This window comes from Alosa sapidissima, chromosome 21, assembly GCF_018492685.1.
Source record: "Alosa sapidissima isolate fAloSap1 chromosome 21, fAloSap1.pri, whole genome shotgun sequence".
Classification (NCBI taxonomy): Eukaryota; Metazoa; Chordata; class Actinopteri; order Clupeiformes; family Clupeidae; genus Alosa; species Alosa sapidissima.
This window is the reverse complement of record NC_055977.1, coordinates 19,096,345-19,117,891: the sequence shown is the minus strand read 5'-3', so window position 1 is coordinate 19,117,891 and position 21,547 is coordinate 19,096,345. Positions and strand designations below refer to the sequence as shown.

The 21,547-nt window shown below is 42.2% G+C and overlaps 2 protein-coding genes across 3 annotated transcripts; one reads left to right on the top strand and one right to left on the bottom strand.

Annotated features, from left to right (window-relative positions):
• Positions 1-1,373: 1,373 nt before the first annotated feature.
• LOC121695384 (zonadhesin-like) lies at positions 1,374-12,034 on the bottom strand. The gene is made up of 27 exons (XM_042076162.1): positions 12,021-12,034; positions 11,787-11,852; positions 11,108-11,424; positions 10,357-10,936; positions 9,394-10,001; positions 8,647-9,214; positions 8,331-8,530; positions 7,682-7,852; positions 7,311-7,481; positions 6,994-7,167; positions 6,677-6,850; positions 6,360-6,533; positions 6,043-6,216; positions 5,725-5,898; positions 5,411-5,584; positions 5,097-5,270; positions 4,781-4,954; positions 4,476-4,649; positions 4,159-4,332; positions 3,805-3,978; positions 3,502-3,675; positions 3,210-3,383; positions 2,918-3,091; positions 2,614-2,787; positions 2,061-2,444; positions 1,662-1,930; positions 1,374-1,560 (listed from the first exon to the last, which is right to left on the bottom strand). Exons 2-27 carry the CDS (start codon positions 11,833-11,835, stop codon positions 1,551-1,553), a joined length of 5,937 nt encoding a protein of 1,978 aa, XP_041932096.1. The 5' UTR covers positions 11,836-11,852; positions 12,021-12,034; the 3' UTR covers positions 1,374-1,550.
• A 4,983-nt stretch (positions 12,035-17,017) lies between these two features.
• On the top strand, positions 17,018-19,851 carry LOC121695395 (extracellular matrix protein 1-like). 2 transcript variants are annotated; one of them, XM_042076185.1, is made up of 4 exons: positions 17,018-17,203; positions 17,320-17,567; positions 18,798-19,003; positions 19,587-19,851. In XM_042076185.1, the coding sequence occupies exons 1-3, from the start codon at positions 17,155-17,157 to the stop codon at positions 18,999-19,001; spliced, it is 501 nt and encodes a 166-aa protein (XP_041932119.1). In that variant the 5' UTR covers positions 17,018-17,154; the 3' UTR covers positions 19,002-19,003; positions 19,587-19,851. The 2 variants fall into 2 exon arrangements, with proteins under 2 accessions (XP_041932119.1, XP_041932118.1); XM_042076184.1 differs by having other exon boundaries at positions 17,019-17,203; positions 18,798-19,037.
• Positions 19,852-21,547: the final 1,696 nt, after the last annotated feature.

The window sequence follows — 21,547 nt, the reverse complement described above, 5'->3', positions numbered from 1 at the left end:
AGTTTCCCTCTGTTTGTTGCTGGAAGTTCAGGTTGTTGAATTTGTAATTGAGCAGATATGTTGAGTCTGATTTTGTCAATTTTACCTTTAAAAAAAGATGAAAACTCATTGCATTTATTAGTTGAGAGAAGTTCAGGCGCTAATTGTGAGGGGGGATTTGTTAACTTATCAACAGTTGAAAATAGAATACGAGTGTTATTTGAACTTCTATTGATAATGTTAGAAAAGAAAGACTGTCTTGCTTTGCATATTTCAGAGTTATATGTGCGGAGCATCTCTTTATGGATTTCATAGTGGATCTGAAGTTTGTATTTACGCCATTTTCTTTCAGTCTTCCTACACTCTCTTTTTAGAAGTTTAACTGCTGGATTTTGCCTCCATGGTGCTTTCTGTTTGTCCTTAACTTCCTTGAATTGTAATGGAGCAATGTCATCCATAATGTTTGCCATTTTTGCATTAAAGTGATCAAATAAGTCTTCAGAGTCTGACAGTTGACTTGACTTTAGTGAAAGTGCTTGCTCAAAGAGAGCACTTGTCTGATCATTTATGATTCTCCTTTTTACCATCATAGCTGTGTTTTGAGTGTGTGGGGACATAGACACATCAAAGAACACGCAAAAATGATCAAAGTGGGGAATGAAAGAAAAAGTTTGAGAACCACTGCATTAATCCCATAAACACACAGATAACTCTTACACCAACCTTATTTTGTGCCTTTTATTCACGTTTGTTTCAAGATTTAGTAAGTATAAGCCCTTTTCGCTCCCCACTTCGATGCAGCGTAGGGTTCCATTATATCAGTCATCTTTCCCCTAAAGGGGGCGTGTATGTGCAGCACATACAACGTTCCATTCCATTCATCAGTGTGTATTGTTTAGTTTCCGGTTTAGCTAGATCCGGTGTGGTGTTGTAGTTGTTCTAACGTTACTAGTTGTTGCAACAGCATGTGAAAAATCTACAAAGTTTTTTACACCAAAAAGAACGTTAATCTCGCGATAAAAAAAAATTGACGCCGTTAAAATAGGTTTACATTAACGCCGTTAATCGCGTTTAACTGACAGCACTATTATTATTAATTTTTTTGCTGGTTAATGGTGTGGTATTTTGAGTGGTTGAAAGTTGGGATGTGATTTACATAATGTTTGGTTGATCTAAAATATGTTAGACTAGGCTACATTACAGTTTACTGTGATATTATTTTGTGGAAGAATAGTTCATGTATTTGAGTTATCAAAATGTATTTGAGTTATGTATATTGAGTTATGAAGAAGAGTTCATGTATTTGTTATAAAGAAACACTTGCAGAACAAAGTATTATTTGCTGGTATATTTTATTATATCATATTTTACATGTTTAAACTACAAGTGGCTGAGATGAAAGCAGTTGAGACAGTGGCACATATTTTACAGTGAAATAGCTTTTAAAGAGGAGGTAACTACTGCAATTACATTTACAATAGAAGTGAACTGATTCAATTCATTGTCGATGGGCGAAAAAGTGGATGAAAATGTCAGTACTGTCGATGACTACCGGACTGGATCCCATTGATTTACTGCTCACTAAAAAAGAGAGAAAGAGAGAGACAAGAATTACCACAGAGTCATTTCAATATTCAGTTTAATTCAGTGAAGAAGGCATCTTCAACATCCAGCAAACTCACCAGGTTGGGAAGTCAGGTGCTCTCCAGGAGTCCATCCACTTTTTGATGGACTTGCTGTCAACTGTGATGCTGACATCTCCAGTCATTTTCCCACAAGCTCCGCACACCTTGTCAGCAAAGTGGTCACTGACAGTCACGCTGATATCCTGTGTCATGCTGTAGGTCACACGCAGGGCTGACATCTTCTCAATGACCACTGTCTTCTCGGAGATTTTCACTGAGATCTCGTTCTTAAGCAGACTAGGCAGGTTGACTCTCCTGCCATTAACCTATAAGATAAAATAAAACTTGTTTATGACAAGACAATATGAGTAGTGAAATCTCCTGGTGATATATTTGGGATATACTGGTATTTGTGTGGCTAAAGGTCCACAGTAAACACAAAAAAACATGACCCACCCAAGTCTGGTGCTTGGCATTAACAGTAATGGCCAGAGCATCAAAGAAGACATAGACAGCCTCAACACGCCTCAGGCCAGCACGTCCACATTCCTGGAGCTTCACGACCACACGGAACCACTCCTTTACCACAGACCCGTCACACACTTTCACAATGTCAAAGGCCCCTGAGACATCAATGTCGCCGCCACTCCCACTGAACGTGGTGAGAGCTGCATTGGTTGCTATTGTGCATTGATGGACTTGGTGGTAGCAGTTGCGGACACCGTCCTTCACCTTGCAGACTTCGTCGCTATTGCAGTGGATACGTTCGTGCTGCACAATGCCCGATGGCTGACAGGTAATGCGCTCGGTACAGTCCTCGTTGATCACAGACTCACCAATCTGAGGCGGAGAGACAGGAAACAACTGAGAAAGTGTTTGCCTTGTCCAGTTCAGAGGTGATCAACAAAATGCTCAACACCTTTGCAGCAACAAGATGATCAACACTTTTGCGGCACCTTTGCAACAATAAGATGAACAACACTTTGCCACAAGCACATTATCATCTCACCTTGTATGTGTGTCCATCATAGTCGCAGCTGGGGAGGGAAAAACAATCACGGACACCGTATTTGATCGTGCAGACTTCGTCGCTATTGCAGTGGATGCGTTCGTGCTGCACACTGCCAGATGGCTGACAGGTAATGCGCTCGGTACAGTCCTCGTTTACCACAGACTCACCAATCTGAGGAAGAGAGACAGGAAGCAGCTGAGAATGTGTTTGCCTGGTCCAGTTTTGGAGGTAATCAACAAGATGATCAACACTTTTGCGACACCTTTGCAACAACTTTGCAACAAGCAAATTATCATCTCACCTTGTATGTGCGTCCATCATAGACGCAACTGGTGGGGGTAAAACAACCGCGGACACCGTCCTTCACCTTGCAGACTTCATCGCTATTGCAGTAGATGGGTTCGTGCTGCACAATGCCAGATGACTGACAGGTAATGCGCTCGGTACAGTCCTCGTTTACCACAGACTCACCAATCTGAGGAAGAGAGACAGGAAGCAGCTGAGAATGTGTTTGCCTGGTCCAGTTTTGAGGTAATCAACAAGATGATCAACACTTTTGCGACACCTTTGCAACAAGCAAATTATCATCTCACCTTGTATGTGCGTCCATTATAGACGCAACTGGTGGGGGTAAAACAACCGCGGACACCGTCCTTCACCTTGCAGACTTCGTCGCTATTGCAGTAGATAGGTTCGTGCTGCACAATGCCAGATGGCTGACAGGTAATGCGCTCGGTACAGTCCTCGTTTACCACAGACTCACCAATCTGAGGAAGAGAGACAGGAAGCAGCTGAGAATGTGTTTGCCTGGTCCAGTTTTGAGGTAATCAACAAGATGATCAACACTTTTGCGACACCTTTGCAACAAGCAAATTATCATCTCACCTTGTATGTGCGTCCATCATAGACGCAACTGGTGGGGGTAAAACAACCGCGGACACCGTCCTTCACCTTGCAGACTTCGTCGCTATTGCAGTAGATGGGTTCGTGCTGCACAATGCCAGATGACTGACAGGTAATGCGCTCGGTACAGTCCTCGTTTACCACAGACTCACCAATCTGAGGAAGAGAGACAGGAAGCAGCTGAGAATGTGTTTGCCTGGTCCAGTTTTGAGGTAATCAACAAGATGATCAACACTTTTGCGACACCTTTGCAACAACTTTGCAACAAGCAAATTATCATCTCACCTTGTATGTGCGTCCATCATAGACGCAACTGGTGGGGGTAAAACAACCGCGGACACCGTCCTTCACCTTGCAGACTTCGTCGCTATTGCAGTAGATGGGTTCGTGCTGCAAAATGCCAGATGACTGACAGGTAATGCGCTCGGTACAGTCCTCGTTTACCACAGACTCACCAATCTGAGGAAGAGAGACAGGAAGCAGCTGAGAATGTGTTTGCCTGGTCCAGTTTTGAGGTGATCAACAAAATGCTCAACACCTTTGCGGCACCTTTGCAGCAACAAGATGATCAACACTTTTGCGGCACCTTTGCAACAATAAGATGAACAACACTTTACCACAAGCACATTATCATCTCACCTTGTATGTGTGTCCATCATAGTGGCAGCTGGGGAGGGAAAAACAATCACGGACACCGTATTTGATCGTGCAGACTTCGTCGCTATTGCAGTGGATGCGTTCGTGCTGCATAATGCCAGATGGCTGACAGGTAATGCGCTCGGTACAGTCCTCGTTGACCACAGACTCACCACTCTGAGGGAGAGAGACAGGAAACAGCTGAGAATGTGTTTGCCTGGTCCAGTTTTGAGGCGATCAACAAAAGGATCAACACCATTGCAGCACCTTTACAGCAACAAGATGATCAACACTTTGCAAAAAACACATTATCATCTCACCTTGTATGTGCGTCCATCATAGACGCAACTGGTGGGGCTAAAGCAACCGCGGACACCGTCCTTCACCTTGCAGACTTCGTCGCTATTGCAGTAGATGGGTTCGTGCTGCACAATGCCAGATGGCTGACAGGTAATGCGCTCGGTACAGTCCTCGTTGACCACAGACTCACCAATCTGAGGGAGAGAGACGGAAAGAGCTGATAATGTGTTTGCCGGGTCCGGTTTTGAGGTGATCAACAAGATGATCAACACTTTTGCAGCAACATAATGATCAACAGTTTGCAACAAGCACATTATCATCTCACCTTGTATGCGTGTCCATTATAGACGCAGATGGGGAGGGAAAAGCAACCACGGACACCATATTTGATCATGCAAATTTCGTCATTCTTGCAGTGCATGGTTTCGGGCTGCAAAATGCCGGATGGTTGACAGGTAATGCGCTCGGTACAGTCCTTGTTGACCACAGACTCACCAATCTGAGGGAGAGAGACAGAACTCAGCTGAGAATGTGTTTGCCTGGTCCAGTTTTGAGGTGATCAACAAGATGATCAACAACGTTGAGGCACCTTTGCAGCAAGAATATGATCAACACTTTGCTAAAAGCACATTTCATCTCACCTTATATCTGTGTCCATCATAGTAGCAGCTGTTGGGGCTAAAGCAACCGCGGACACCGTCATTCACCTTGCAGACTTCGTCGCTATTGCAGTGGATGGGTTTGTGCTGCACAATTCCAGAGGACTGACAGGTAATGCGCTCGGTACAGTCCTCGTTTACCACAGACTCACCCATCTGAAAGAGAGACAGAAAACAGCTGAGAATGTGTTTGCCTGGTCCAGTTTTGAGGTGATCAACAAGATGATCAACAACGTTGAGGCACCTTTGCAGCAAGAATATGATCAACACTTTGCTAAAAGCACATTTCATCTCACCTTATATCTGTGTCCATCATAGTAGCAGCTGTTGGGGCTAAAGCAACCGCGGACACCGTCATTCACCTTGCAGACTTCGTCGCTATTGCAGTGGATGGGTTCGCGCTGCACAATTCCAGAGGACTGACAGGTAATGCGCTCGGTACAGTCCTCTTTGATCACAGACTCACCCATCTGAAACAGAGACAGAAAACAGCTGAGTATGTGTTTGCCTTGTCCAGTTTTGAAGAGATCAACACAATGATCAACACCTTTGCGGCACCTTTGCAGCAACAATAAGATCAACACTTTGCTAAAAGCACATTTCATCTCACCTTGTATGTGCGTCCATTATAGTAGCACTGGGTGGGGCTAAAGCAACCGCGGACACCATTCATCACCTTGCAGACTTCATCGCTATTGCAGTAGATGGGTTCGTGCTGAACAATGCCAGATGGCAGACAGGTAATGCGCTCGGTACAGTCCTCATTGACCACAGACTCACCAACCTGAGGGAGAGAGACAGGAAGCAGCTGAGAATGTGTTTGCCTTGTCCATTTTTTGAGGTGATTAACAAAATGATCAACACCTTTGTGGCACCTTTGCAGCAACAAAATTATCAATACTTTGCAACAAATACATTATCATCTTACAGTGTATGTGCGTCCATTATAGATGCAGATGGGGAGCAAAAAGCAACCGCGGACACCGTATTTGATCATGCAGATTTCGTCACTCTTGCAGTGGATGGGTTTGTGCTGCAAAATGCCAGATGGCTGACAGGTAATGCGCTCGGTACAGTCCTCGTTGACCACAGACTCACCACTCTGAAGGAGAGATACAGGAAACAGCTGAGAATGTGTTTGCCTGGTCCAGTTTTGAGGTGATGAACAAGATGATCAACGCTTTTGCGGCACCTTTGCAACAACAAGATGATCAATACTTTGCAACAAGCACATTATCATCTCACCTTGTATGTGCGTCCATTATAGACGCAGCTGGTGGGGGTAAAGCAACCGCGGACACCGTCCTTCACCTTGCAGACTTCGTCGCTATTGCAGTGGATGCGTTCGTGCTGCACAATGCCAGATGACTGACAGGTAATGCGCTCGGTACAGTCCTCGTTGACCACAGACTCACCACTCTGAAGGAGAGAGACAGGAAACAGCTGAGAATGTGTTTGCCTGGTCCAGTTTTGAGGTGATGAACAAGATGATCAACGCTTTTGCGGCACCTTTGCAACAACAAGATGATCAATACTTTGCAACAAGCACATTATCATCTCACCTTATATGTGCGTCCATTATAGACGCAGCTGGTGGGGGTAAAGCAACCGCGGACACCGTCCTTCACCTTGCAGACTTCGTCGCTATTGCAGTGGATGCGTTCGTGCTGCACAATGCCAGATGACTGACAGGTAATGCGCTCGGTACAGTCCTCGTTGACCACAGACTCACCACTCTGAAGGAGAGAGACAGGAAACAGCTGAGAATGTGTTTGCCTGGTCCAGTTTTGAGGTGATGAACAAGATGATCAACGCTTTTGCGGCACCTTTGCAACAACAAGATGATCAATACTTTGAAACAAGCACATTATCATCTCACCTTGTATGTGCGTCCATTATAGACGCAGCTGGTGGGGGTAAAGCAACCGCGGACACCTTCCTTCACCTTGCAGACTTCGTCGCTATTGCAGTGGATGCGTTCGTGCTGCACAATGCCAGATGACTGACAGGTAATGCGCTCGGTACAGTCCTCGTTGACCACAGACTCACCACTCTGAGGGAGATAGACAGGAAACAGCTGAGAATGTGTTGGCCTCGTACAGTTTTGAGGTGATCAACAAGATGATCAACACTTTTGCGTCACCTTTGCATCAACAAGACGATCAACACTTTGTAACAAGCACATTATCATCTCACCTTATATGTGTGTCCATTATAGACGCAGCTGATGGGGGAAAAGCAACCACGGGCACCGTATTTGATCATGCAGATTTCGCCACTCTTGCAGTGGATGCGTTCGTGCTGTATACCAGAGGCCTGACAGGTAATGCGCTCAGTACAGTCCTCGTTGACCACAGACTCACCACTCTGAGGGAGAGAGACAAAAAACAGCTGAGAATGTGTACGCTTTGTCCAGTGTTTAGGTGATCTACAATATGAAGAAACACCTTTGCACCAACAAGATGGTCAACAGTTTTGAGGTGATCAACAAGATGATCCACACTTTTGCGTCACCTTTGCAACAACAAGATGATCAACACTTTGCAACAAGCACATTATCATCTCACCTTGTATGTGTGTCCATTATAGACGCAGCTGGGGTTAAAGCAACCACGGACACCATTCTTCACTTTGCAGATTTCGTCGCTCTTGCAGTGGATGCTTTCTCGCTTCACAACACCAGCAGACTGGCAGGTAATGCGCTCAGTGCAGTCGTCGCTGATAGCAGTCTCACCAATCTAAAAGTGAGAGAGCCATTCAGCAATCTCTTACAGGCTGTAATGATCAGGATTTTGTAGAAGTAGTAGAGTATGTATGGTGAATACCATTAATACTTAAGACATTAATTTGAACTTATTATGTTAAGCCCGTCCACCGACTCTATACACAATGTGATTGGCCTGACCGAAGTTTGGTTTTTCCAGCTCACAAGCCAACGGAGAGTTGCTAGACTACCCTGGCTGCAAATTACATTTGCTGCCACTAGGGTGCGTCTAAATTTCTAGGCTAGGAAACTGTCACTATTAAATTAAATAATGTACTAAGAACTTCCTTGTCTGTGCGCTGTGTAGCGCGGTGCGCATTGAGTGTCATAACTAATTAGAGCCCTTAGAGTTTCTTGAGTTCTATCCTCTGCTTCTTCTGATTAGACAGATTACAGGATCTGCATCAGCTGAAGTTCACAATTGATTAAGAACGATCTGTTTTCAATCTCACCTTGTATGTGTGTCCATCATAGTAGCAGCTGCACTCATCTGATTTAACACAGTTGACCCCATTGAAAGAGTACTCAGAGTCACAGGCACAGCCCTCTGCACAGGTTTTGGGGCAGCTGACAATATTTGCGAGGCCAGGACAGGGTGAGTTGCAGGTCTCGGCACAGATCTGGTAGTGACTGTTGGCAGGGCAGGACAGGGCTGGAAAAGAGGAGGCGGAGTTGAGTGAAGATTATTATTTTTATGGCAAAGACAGTTACAGAAATAATTGTAACTATGAACTAATCAAATACATCTAATCTAAAAGAGACACTTACGACAGAAGGTTGGGGTTCTCCAGTCCTTTATGGCAACACCAAAGTCCTGGCAGTCAGACACATATGCAGCAATGCTGTGGCAGAGCATGTTGCGGTCTCCATTGCCCATGCAGACATCATAGACACAGTCCCTGAAGTATGACTCTGGATCGATGACGCTGAGACAGGCAGCAAAGGGGCCATTGGCGTTTTTGATGATGCTGCAGTCAGCCTCAAAGATGCGTTTCTTATCCTCAGCACACTTGGGGCAGAAATCACCGGTGCAGCCATCATCACACACCACACCTTGCACAGATTCCTTCCAGGCTGCACCAAACTCTTTGATGCTTTTTGTCTCCTTGCCGTCAGGCAGCATGTACTCGTCATTCTTGTTACCGTTGAAGTTGCCACACAGGCCACTGGTCTTACCATGATATGAGCCAGGAACAGTTACAGTGACGCGGTATACCAGGTCGTATGTCACTATCAGGCCAAAATCGGTTTTGATGACATCATAGCTGCCATCTTGATAAACTTCCACTTGGCCATTATTTAGATTCACTGGCAAATTCATAAGAACACCATCCACCTGAAAATGAAACCATGAATAAACATGGAAATTGAATAATAAAGAAGAGACAACAGCAATACACTTTTTGCAACATGCTATTTTGTAGCATGTCTTTTTCTACAGTATGTCTTGCAGTTTGCCTTACAATTGAATTTCTTGTAGCATTCGAAAACAACCAAAGTAACTTTCCACCTTACCATGACTACTCCAATTTGGTTTTTCCTCAGTACCAATGTTTGCCCATAAACCTCCACAGCAACAGCTTTGGCAGCAGTAAGCTCTGTATTCTGCCACTTCTCATTCTCTACCACCACTGTAAAGGGATGGAGGTGTGTGCCCTCAATGTGGGTGGCCTTGGCAGCAGTGTATGTGCAATTGCCTTGGAAAGAGTAGAGGTGGTTGTCGAATGTTTTATAATGGGGGTCTCCTGAGATGGTGCAAATGCCGTTAGATGAGGCATAGCAGCCTATGATTCCCTTCACCACTTTGCACTGTTGTCCGTCTGAACACCCCTCTGATTGGCAAACCAATTGACCATTACTGGGCTCACAGGTACAGAATTTCTGGCAGTTGTCTGTCCAGAAGGACTTTCCAGGTTTCACATAACTTCCTGTCTTTTCATAGAGGCATCCACAATGGGACTGGGGGATACATTCGTTGCCCCTGAGCACAAAGCCGTCATCGCACATACAACCCTCAACACATCGCCCACCACACTCTGATGGAGCCCTTGGGTTGTCACATGTGGCTGGGCAGGCACTGCCACAATGCTCATAGTGGCTGTTCTTAGGGCATTGGGGATCATCTGATATGGTAAAGAGCAGAACAACATCCCCATTAGTTTGCCGTCATGAAACAAGCTACCAGGATTTTCTATAAACCGAAGCCATGTGGGTGTAGCAGTACAGTTTTACTTCAAATGTCCTTCAAGACAGGACATTGTTGTGGAGTTGTAATTAGTTTTGCAGACATACTTTTGCGCAAGCTTACTGGAAGAAATTCTAAAACAGGAAATTGGTAGTATGCTTAAACATATTTAATGTCCTCTTATGTTCTCTTTAACATACCATTTTCATGGAAGATCATTCATCAGTAAGATGTCGTTCATTTACTGATATAATGCTTTTTTATTTTCACTTGTAGCTTATATTATTACTTACGGCAACCAACCAATCCTCTCCAGTTGAGGACCTTGACTCCAGCTCTTTGGCAGGCATCAGTGTACACATGCAGGGTGTCACAGAGGAATTTCTTCATGCTCTTTCCCATGCACACATCATACTGGCAGTAGTCGTTGTAGACGTTCCTTGGGATGACGGCACTGCACCCACTCAGTGGCCCGTTCATCACCTGTGTCATGAGACTGCAGAAGACCTTCCCAGTCACGTGCTCGAGGAAGGAGCCGTGCTCGCACTTCTCGCACTGGTTGTCACACTCATCCCGACAGGTGGCATCGTCGACCACTCCTGGCACTCTCCAGCCCTTGCCCAGTGCCGCAGTGCTGCCTGCGGGGCTGCCATTGGGCAGAAGCATGTCATCGCTATCTTTGTCGTTGAAGTTTCCACAGAGGCCACAGGTCATGCCTTTGAAGCTATCGGGCACCATGACCACCAGGTACTGCTGCCAGTCATACTGCACCGATAGGCCGAAGTCGGTCTTCAGCAGGACAGACATGCCACTGGGAAGCACGGCCACTCTATCATCAAGGTACATTGGGAGGTTCCACAGGTTATTGTTGAACTGAAATAAACCAATAAAAAAGACATGGCCATTTTAGATTTTTTCTAAACCAAAAACAAACTTTATTTATATAAAGCAATAAACATTGCAATTGTCTGAATTTAGTGAAGAGTTTACATAAAAAGTTACATAAAGCAGAGTAATCATGATCACAAAAAATGTTCCACTTACTCTCACTATTCCATATTCTGTCCGGTAAATAGTGAAGGTGTAGTCATAGACTTTGACAACAACCATTTCTACATCAGGGATCTCTGACTTTGGGCTGTTTTCATTTTTGACCTCCACTTCAAAGAAAGGAGTGTTACCGCTGTCACTGCATTTACTGGAAGCCATGACATAGGTGCAGTTACCCATGAAGCTGTAATAGTGGTTGTCAAAGGTGCGGTAGTGGGGGTTGCCCATGATCCAGCAGATGCCCATATTGCTGTAGATGTTCTCTTGGAGCCAAGTCAGCTGCTTCTGCTCTCCCTCAGCAGCACAGACCCCTGGGAGAAAGAAACACAACTGTGAGACCCAGATAATGCTTAAGGAAAAAGTAAAACAGAAATAAGTTAATATTTTGAAACACAAACATAGGTGGTTATGTATGAGGAGCCGATTTATGATAATTCACCGTGGTCTATTTGAACTGTTCTAGCCCAGTTCAATATCAGGCCTGTTTGTGATTTTTTTTAGAGCATTAAAAAATATACTGTGTTAGGTAGTTGCAGCTCAGAGTGGAGACTTTCACCTGACAAATGTAAGTTTTATATTTGTCATTCTTGACCAGATCTAAAAGTGTGAAATGTGAAAGATGTATAAACCACAGACCAATGGGATGTGTAGGATTCTGTAGTGGAAGCCTTACCACAAAACAGCAAAATTGCCAGGCATGATAGTTTCCTCATCATCATCATGGCTGTTGAAAGCAAATCTAATAAAGTAAAATCTCTAGTAAGAAAGTTGTCACACAATTTACAATGCTAAACATCATTACTGGAATTACATGATTATTTTTCACAAACTTAAGTGAAATAATTATGTGTGTGTGTGTACTGTATATATATATATATACTTTCCATGGTGTGTATTTGCCCCTTACCTGAGTGATAGTCCCAGAGGCTCAACAGCTTGTTGGTGCCTTGGTGTGCCAGGCTTATATCCTCTGGGAGAGATGCTGTGGTAGCCAATCAGCAGTAATTTGTCAACTTGGCGGTGGGGCACATACGCATGTCTCCTGAGGGCATGTTTACAGATCTAATATTGATATTGGTAGGGCACTGGCATGCATGGGCATCCTGGGTCTTATCTTGTACATGCCAATTGTGTGAGGATGACGCTGCCGTGATTTCTGGTGTTCCAATCGGTGCGACTCAGTAATTGATATATCAAAGGCATATACAGTGGGGAAAATAAGTTTTGAACACGTCAACATTTTTTTCAGTAAGTATACTTTCAATGAGGCTATTTGCATGAAATTTTCACCAGACATTAGTATTAATGGTAACACTTTACTTGACGGGTGAGTTCATAACACATTCATAGCACCTGTCATAAACTGCACATAAGGCATTCATGACTGTTTCATGAGACATGACTCAACATTCATACCAAACCTTTCATGAATGTGGAAGACAGAACGACGACAACTTGTCAAAATAAAAGTCCAACAATCGCAAAGCGGCATTGCCGTTTTTGTTCCAAACCTCTTACCTGATCACGTCCCATCTGAGTCAGTGGGCTCCAGTGCCAAAATGACAGAACATGGTCAAGCAAATAATTCTTGTTTCATAAAAATGTATTTGTTTTATGATGTAACCTTTGCAGATGATTTCTCATCTTTTGCCACAGGTTACACAAATACGGCTGAATATAGGCTAGTTTACCTCCCAGTGTTAAACGATGTGATTACGAATACTTCCCAACTTGTATAGTAAAGTGACATTCGATGTAGACTCCATAAGATATTCATGAAATATTTACAATTTCCAATTAAGGCTGGAGAGAAGAACGGCAATGCTGCTTTGCGATTGTTGGACTTTTATTTTGACAAGTTGTCATCGTTCTGTCTTCTACATTCATGAAAGGTTTAGTATGAATGTTGAGTCATGTCTCATGAAACAGTCATGAATGCTTTATGTGCAGTTTATGACAGCTGCTATGAATGTGTTATGAACTCACCCGTCAAGTAAAGTGTTACCAAAAATCCATACATTAGAGTCCATAGGTAGAGTTATGTGTAATAAAGTGGAATGACAGGGAAAAAGTATTGGTTACACTTTACTTGACAGTATTGACATAAGAGTGACATGACACTATCATGAATGTGTCATAAACAAGTCATAAACGTTTATGACATAACACTTCTGTTAAGTGACATTCGGTTTTTGTCATAACAAATTAGGGTTAGAGTTAGGGTTCATGTGTTATGACAGTGTCATATGTTCATGACAGTGTCATGTCACTCTTATGTCAATAGTTAACTTCCAAAACTGTTCAATTGGGTTGAAGTCAGGGCCTTGATATCCTTTCTCTGAAACAAATTGAGAGTTTCTTTTGCTGAATGGTTTGGATCATTGTCCTGCTGTAAGGTCTAGCCATGTCTCATCCTCATCTTCCTGGTGGATGTAAAGATTCTCCCGGATCAAAATGACTCCATTCATCATTCCTTCAACTGTCTTGGGCTACTCTTCTGACTATCCTTCTGACTTCCTGGTCAAAAATCTTGCAAGGAGATTCTGTGCATGGCCAGTTGATGATGCAGTGATGTTCCTTCCACTTGCAGATAATGGCTCCAATACTGCTTGCTGGATGATTCTGAAGTTTTGAAGTGCATCTGTAACCAGTTCCATTGATATGTTTTGCAACAATAAGGTTGCAAAGGTCTTGGGAGAGCTCTTTGCTTTTACCCATCACAAAATGTTTCTTGTGTGACACCTTGGTGACAAAAACACTTTTTATAGCCCACCAGTATGTACTATCCCAGCTTATATCAATTTGCACAGATAGGAGGGATAATTTCTCTAACTACTTATAGATTCCAGTTTGTTCCTTGCCATTCCTTGCCTTTGTGTACAGCTTTTTGTTAGCGTGTTCATTGCTTTTTCCCTCTGCCGTTCCACTTTTTTACTCATAACTCTACTTTTAGACATTAATGTTTGGATGTTCATATATGTGTGGATTACCTAAGTTAATACTAATGTCCAGTGAAAATTTCATGTGAATAGCCTCATTGGAAGTATACTTATTTTCCCCGCTGTATGCATTTAGTAAAATAAAATCAAAAATTATCTTAGTATTTTGTGGGTACTATCAACAGCAAAACCCATATATCTCTGTGTCAGATCAGATGGCAGAACTGAATGGACCAGGGGCCTCTTGTGCAGTCACTCATTCACAGACTGCCTCCTTCAAAGTGTAGGTCTAAAATATGGATCCCTGTGAAATGGATCTTGAGGAGCATGACAAAGAGTGACTCATGCCCATGTTTCCATGACAATAACCAGAATGGTACAGTGCTGCAGTACTATCTAAAAGAGGGCACTTCATGACTTTGTTTCCTTCCATCACCATTGTAAGAGGATCTATCACATGTTTTAAACTGGACAGGCATCCATTAGGATGTAGGGGGGCAATTCCATGGTAATTGACTTTTTGTCACATCCATAACGCCAGTGAAATGCCTTGGCATTTGTATGATGTGAATGATAACATTCATTTTTTGTGCATTTTTTCTCATGTACATTCTTTAGCCAAAAATAGCAAATGCTCAAATTTCATGTAATCATTCACATCATACCATACCATCACATTTTATTGGCATTATGGATGTTACAAAAAACATAATTTTCCATGGAATTGCCCAGGGACACTCTTTACTTCACTGCATCACATTTTATCCATTACAGGAGCACCTATGTTGGCACTTCTTTATGTTTTCTCACATGTAGTGCAATGTATGGAAGGGTACACTTAGGGAACGTCAAGTATAGACCATTTTAAGGGGAACCTTAAACCCAAATTTGGTGGACATGGGAAGAGCTGCCTTATTGTCAGAATAGTGTTTAGTAGCCTAATATTTATTTTGCCTAAAATCTTTTGCATTGCAATGACTATAATTCAGCATCATAAACACATGATTCATTGTTGGGTTTTTAATAAGCAACTAGATTTTTTTTAAGAATGCTTAAGTGAAGCCATGAGCCAATCATCACAAACAGCTGAACTCAGTTAGTCTTAATCTTTTGAGGGGCAGTATATTTACTAACATTGGCGGGTATTAAAGCTAGGAAATAGCGTGACAGGAAACAAGCCAACTCCAATCTGACTTTCCAAAAGAACAGCAAATCATTTTCTACCAACCACTAGTGCACTATGTAACACAGTGTTTATTAAAAGGTTCCCTGTGATTCCAAGCCCTTTTATATGATAAGCTGGCTATTGATAAGAGCAACATGCCGAATGAAAGCTGCCAACTGGAATCATAGAAAGCTAGTGTCCACTAGAATGGCTCTCTCACATAGCCAGACACCACCCTTAATATCAACACAACCACAACAGCTCTGTCGGAAGAAATCAACTTGTAAAGCATTTATTATAAGGACATGACAGAGAGCAGTGTTAATGCAACCAGGTTGACACCAAACAATAACTAATAGGAAAGTGAGATGACAGAAATGACGCTGAGACATTGTGTATTGTTCTCTTGAGGGCTACCCCATGTAATTCTGCACATAATGATGCTGAAAGATTACATGTCCGTTGGACTGTGCAGGCAGCTACAACAAGACACCATAAACACCAAATGTAATACTTATTTTTATGTCACACATATTACCAGGACATTTGAATTCCTCCTTGTGAATACACAGGCTATTACAGCACCCTCCACATGTATTGGCACCCCTGGTAAAGATGAGTAGGCTAAAAGGGTATTTTGTCTTAGTTTAGGTCAAAAAAGCCTAAACTAGCTTAACCCTTTATGAATGTATTTATAATGCTTTATGAAAACTGGGTTCATAGGAAGTATTACAATGTTTTTTTTTTTTCATTATTATTCTTTTTTACTCATCTTTACCAAGGGTGCCAATGAATGTGGAGGGCGCTGTATATTTAACATTTTCCAGTAATTTCATGCAGGAAAGGCTGTTGTACTTTACCATGCATTTAATGTCACTATAACACTTTACTTGCATTAGAGCACTACTGGGCTTGTTCCTTACACTGAGCAGGCTAGGTTAGAACATCATGAAGTGATGCCGGCTCCAAAGGGAGGCTGTTTTCACCAGCTGTTTGCACCAGATCATGCTGTGCTGTGCTGAGTAGGTCGCTGTGACCTCTGAAAAAACATGTTCACAGGAAAGTCATCTGGGTGCCCACTATTTCCCCTTCTTTCAGCATGACACAAATTCATGTCATCTTTTTGGCTATTCAGTGGGAACATCTACCTTTGGATGAAGCCCTGTCTTTGATCCATTCCGTCAGTCTTTTCACTTGAAAAATGCTCCTTTATGCCGCCTATTTAAGAAATTAGGCTGTCGGAATGACAAAACAGAAAGTGTCTATGAGTAATTCAATTTGCAAATTCAAGTAAATAGTAAAATTATAGCTAAAACCAATCTGGTTTGTTTGTAATAATCATAACTGCCTGCATTAGTTTGCCGGCAACATACTATTTTCACTTGTCTTGTCCTTGACTAGTGAAGCTTATAGGCCCGCCAGCTCCCACTCAATGACGCAAATTATTTGTGGACATTTCAGAACATTCTGTAAGTGTACAGAGATAAGGATAAAGTTGTTGTTGGAAACGATTCTTAGATGAAACACAATCTGGTATGTCTCCCAGCCAAAAAAAAGCACATGAAGAAGCAATGAGTCAGTTTGACAGCAATCTGTGTTTTTTAACCACACATTTGAGACCATTTGTATTGTGGTCTTGTTTTTTATTTGAGTAATCCTGTTTTGACTGAGTCAGTTGGAAAATGTCAGCTGTTTTTTTCCCTTTTCCGATATCTTTTGGTGCACCGCACTGGCGTACCCCCACACACTCCCACAGCTTGTGTCCCATCTCCCCTGAGATTTAAAAAGAGCGTCCCAGCCTGCAGCCATCAGACAAAAAAATCAAACCAGAGCTCCAGGTTCATTGCATTTGCAGCTTTACACTTGTGCAGTGGATGTGTTGAAGGATAAGGCAAGAGAGTACAAGAGTGGTAGAGAGACAAAACATCTGTGCAAATATGTTTACCCTCGGTGTGATGGTGATGTTGACTTTAGTGGAGATAAGAGGTAAGCATGGTGTTGTCTACTGCATTTACAATGCTGAGATCACTTCAGACTGTTGAACCTAAATTGTAAAGTAATACTCAATTCTGAGTTTCTCTCCATGTCTGGCTCTCTTGCAGGCTCTGTTGGTCACATTTCGGAGCCTGATGTCTCCTTTCCCCCAGCCAGGCCCTCTCTGGCCAACCTGCATGCTCTCTGCACACAGGGGAGCGGTCGCCCCCGCTTCACAAGCAGTGTCTTCGCGAAGTCGGTACCGGGCTACCAACGTCGCCGTGGCTCCGCAGTGAACCGTGTGGAGGCCTGGTACAGCATGTGCTGTGCACCGGGGCAAGCCCAAGAGCAGGCATTGTGCTGTGCCACGCAGGCGGTGAGCAGTCTCTCTCTCTCTCTCTCTCTCTCTCTCTCTCTCTTTCAAATTCAAATTCAAATTCAAAGGAGCTTTATTAGCATGACTGTTTGGATACAGTGTTGCCAAAGCCAGTGTTACAGATAACACAGTAGAATAACAAGAGAAAGAAAATAGACATACAACAATGCGGGTATAACATGTGAACATAGAATAAATAATAGCATTTGAGTGTGTGTGTGTGTGTGTGTGTGTGTGTGTGTGTGTAGGTCTGTGTACATATATATACATGTACACACATACAGTACATGTATATAACAAATAAGTTGTGTTTCTTTCTCTTTCTCTGTGTGTGTGTGAGAGCATGAAAGAGAGAGAGAGAGACAGAGAGAGGCAGGGAGATGGCTAATGGTTGTTTGAATATGCACATGGTTGTGTAACATGTGTATGTTGGGGCAGCCGTGGCCTACTGGTTAGCGCTTCAGACTTGTAACAGGAGGGTTGCCGGTTCGAACCCCGACACGGACACGGCTGAAGTGCCCTTGAGCAAGGCACCTAACACCTCACTGCTCCCCGCGCGCCGCTGTTGTTGCAGGCAGCTCACTGCGCCGGGATTAGTGTGTGCTTCACCCCACTGTGTGCTGAGTGTGTTCACGGATTGGGATAAATGCAGAGACCAAATCCCTCACGGGATCAAAAGAGTGTATATATACTTATACTTACTTATACTTACTTATGTGTGTGTGTGTGTGTGTTTGTGGGATGAAAAAGGGCATATTTGTGTATGTGGATGCTTGTAAGACAGTCCATGTTTATATATGTGTGTCCTCACCAAAATGGGTATGGTTGTTCATCCAAATAGAACTTGTATACTTGCCATTGAAGCTGAACTTTTCCATATGGAACAGAGAGTATGAGCACAAGGAAATACAACAATGTATTTGCCTGATCCTCTATCTCAGTCCCCAATTAGATTTGAATTCGAAACAAAACAAAAAATGATTTAGACCAGCAAAACTTGTACTTTACCTATATTACCTGTAGCTCTACATTTGATCAATGTCTACAATATTATTGAGTTATGAAAGGAAACAAAAATAATGAAGAATAGGGAAATTATTGCATGTGAAATGTTACAATTATGTTGCAATTATGTTATTTGTTATAATGTTACCAATTGTAAAAGTTATGCAATTATGTTTTTTGTAATAATGTTACAAATTGTAAAAGTTGTGTCTCATTTGTGCACAGTGGGAGTATGCACTCAACGTGTTCTGCAATGATGAGTATGGGGTGAAGGACATGCCCCATAAGTGCTGTGAGCAGTGGGAAGAGAGCAGACTGACCTGTTTCCAGAGTGAGGCCCCCAATCCTGCTTACCTGCCCACACCTGGCTACACAGCCCCCAGCATTGCAGTGAACCTCAGATTCAGCTGGGACCCCAGTACCTGCTAGGGGTGAGAGTGTTCCCAGTGGCAGCTTTAAAAATAAGTAAAGTTACAATTCACAGTCATTTTAATTTCATATATTCCATTGAACTTGTTACACTTGGTAGATTAAATCTGTACCTTAGCCTCACCTTAGCTGTCATGAGCCTATGGTGGTGGTTTTACATTCCTGGGTCTATGGGGGAGTTGATCAGCGAGCACCATTATGACTTTGCGTGACATCTTAATCCATCTTTTCTTGACATATCATGATCCATGGCATGGATAAGACCTGAGAAATATCACAATTGCAGATTAGATGGGAGAAATATAATGCTGAACCTGATAGACTTTGTGTGTCAGAATGGCAAGTTTAATTTGCTGTTAAGTTGTGATAAGTGGACACATGTTTTTACACTTTCACCTGGATCAGATTGTAGGTGAGGTGTTACAATCGAGTAGACCATTAGATTTGAGACTAATGTAAGATCATAACTAAATTTGAGGAAGTAATTAACCCTTTCAAACCTCCCTAAATGTAGAATATTAAACCTAAACACCTGTTAGGGTTTGTTTCTTATGTGACTCTGAAACTGTCATTTCTGTTCCACAGGAGTCGAGAAAGCAGAACCTTATCTTGGGCTGGGTCCATCTATAAGAAAAATTATAATCCAAATTATAATCAAGAATCTCTACTTATTCATACTTCCAATAAATAATATACCTGATTATGTATTGCCATTTATACTTGTTCCACATTTTTAAATAGGTTGAATCATTTTGAGAGAAATTCCTCCATCTCTATCAAGCTGTAAACCTATTTCAGTAATAATTGTGGCATTATCATCCATTCTAAATAAATATCTACAGTAAATCAATGTGTTGAATAGTGCTGAATTTGGAGGATTACCTGTTTTCTTTTGAAACTAACTACCCTTTCATTTTCTGACTTCTGCACAGACACACATGCAAATATTTGCAAATAAATCTCTATATGTAGTGCATTATACATTGCGTGGGAAAAAGCAGGACCATCTCTGCACTCAATGAGATAACAAGGACAATTATAAAGCCATTATGAGCCTCCTCTGCACACCACAAATAGCTCAGTGAATCATATCAGTGCAATTTGTGTTGGGTTCTTTTTGTTTTGCACCAGTATAAATGTCTCATATACACAAGATCATGTACTGTACATTAACCTTTGTTTGCAGACTATGCAGACTATTATGATCTGTAACACCCACAAACATTGAATTCCAGAAAATACAATAACTTCAACTAAATATAATATAATAACTAAACAATAACTTAAATCTGCAATTGTGAGACATAATAATCATACAATTGTAAAAAAGAAACATAATGGGTGCTTATGCAACTTTGCTGCTTGGCCACTAATAGATATTAAGTGAAGGTAGAAACACAGTGGGGGTCTTCAAAGCTTTACTGTTTGGCTCCTAATTAATGAATCTAAGGGATGGGATTATATAGTCAAAATTTGTTTAGAGGACATAGACTACTCTTACAACTGATAAAATAGATCAAATTTCACTAAATTAAAGATTTATTTTTGGGAAGTTAATGTAGCCTAATGACTTTTTGCCTTCCCAGAAACAACATCCTACAAATGTAATAATTGTTGTGTATACATGTAGGTGAAAAGTAAAAATGTGTTATTACTATTGTGGTTTATGACATTTTGGGAAGTTATTACATTTGTGGGTGTTGCACTGCTTTTCTTTAATCTTATCAATCAATCAAAATTTATTTGTATAGCACTTTACAACAACCAGTAGGCGTCCAAAGCGCTTCACATCAGAAGCTAAGGATAAAAACAGCATATCAAGCAGTAAAAAAATTGACATGTAGACTTAAATAAAATAAATAGAATTGTCACACCACTACTGCGTATTAAAAGCCATTATAAACAAGTGAGTCTGTAGTTTAGACTTGAAAAGACCAACGTTCGTAATTGTCCGAATATCAGGGGGTAGCTTATTCCAGAGTTTCGGGGCAGCAACCGCAAAAGCCTGCTCACCCCACCGTTTATACCTGGACCTTGGGACCTTTAAAACCAATTGGTTAGAAGACCGCAAAGACCGATTGTGCTCACGCAGGGTCAACATCTCGGATAAGTATTCCGGGGCCAGGCCATTAAGGGCCTTAAAAACAAACAATACAATTTTAAACTCTATTTTAAAACGCACAGGGAGCCAATGGTGTGTGTAAAGAACAGGAGTAACATGTTCGCGTCTAGGTGTGTTTGTTAAAAAGCAGGCAGCAGCATTTTGCACACGTGAGATGGACGTTTGACTCAAGCCAACATACAAGGTGTTACAGTAATCCAATCTTGAACTAATAAAAGCATGAACCGCCTTTTCTAAATCATCATGCTTGTTAAGGAAGTGCTTAACTTTAGCCAGGAGACGAAGCTGGAAAAAACTTGTTTTTACCACATTACTGATTTGCTTGTCAAATTTCATGTTACAATCAAAAGTAACCCCCACATTTCTAACAGCTGGCTTTAGATAAGTAGCCAGAGCTCCCAAACTCAGAGCTGGACCGTTTGCT

Coding starts and splice junctions, on each gene's coding strand:
- LOC121695384 (XM_042076162.1), bottom strand. CDS start 11,835: ATGATGATGATGAGGAAACTATCATGCCTGGCAATTTTGCTGTTTTGT. Junction 6,534..6,676: donor ATAATGGACGCACATATAAG/GTGAGATGATAA, acceptor TCTCTCCTTCAG/AGTGGTGAGTCTGTGGTCAA. Junction 5,271..5,410: donor ATGATGGACACAGATATAAG/GTGAGATGAAAT, acceptor TCTCTCTTTCAG/ATGGGTGAGTCTGTGGTAAA.
- LOC121695395 (XM_042076185.1), top strand. CDS start 17,155: ATGTTTACCCTCGGTGTGATGGTGATGTTGACTTTAGTGGAGATAAGA. Junction 17,204..17,319: donor GACTTTAGTGGAGATAAGAG/GTAAGCATGGTG, acceptor GCTCTCTTGCAG/GCTCTGTTGGTCACATTTCG. Junction 17,568..18,797: donor TGTGCTGTGCCACGCAGGCG/GTGAGCAGTCTC, acceptor ATTTGTGCACAG/TGGGAGTATGCACTCAACGT.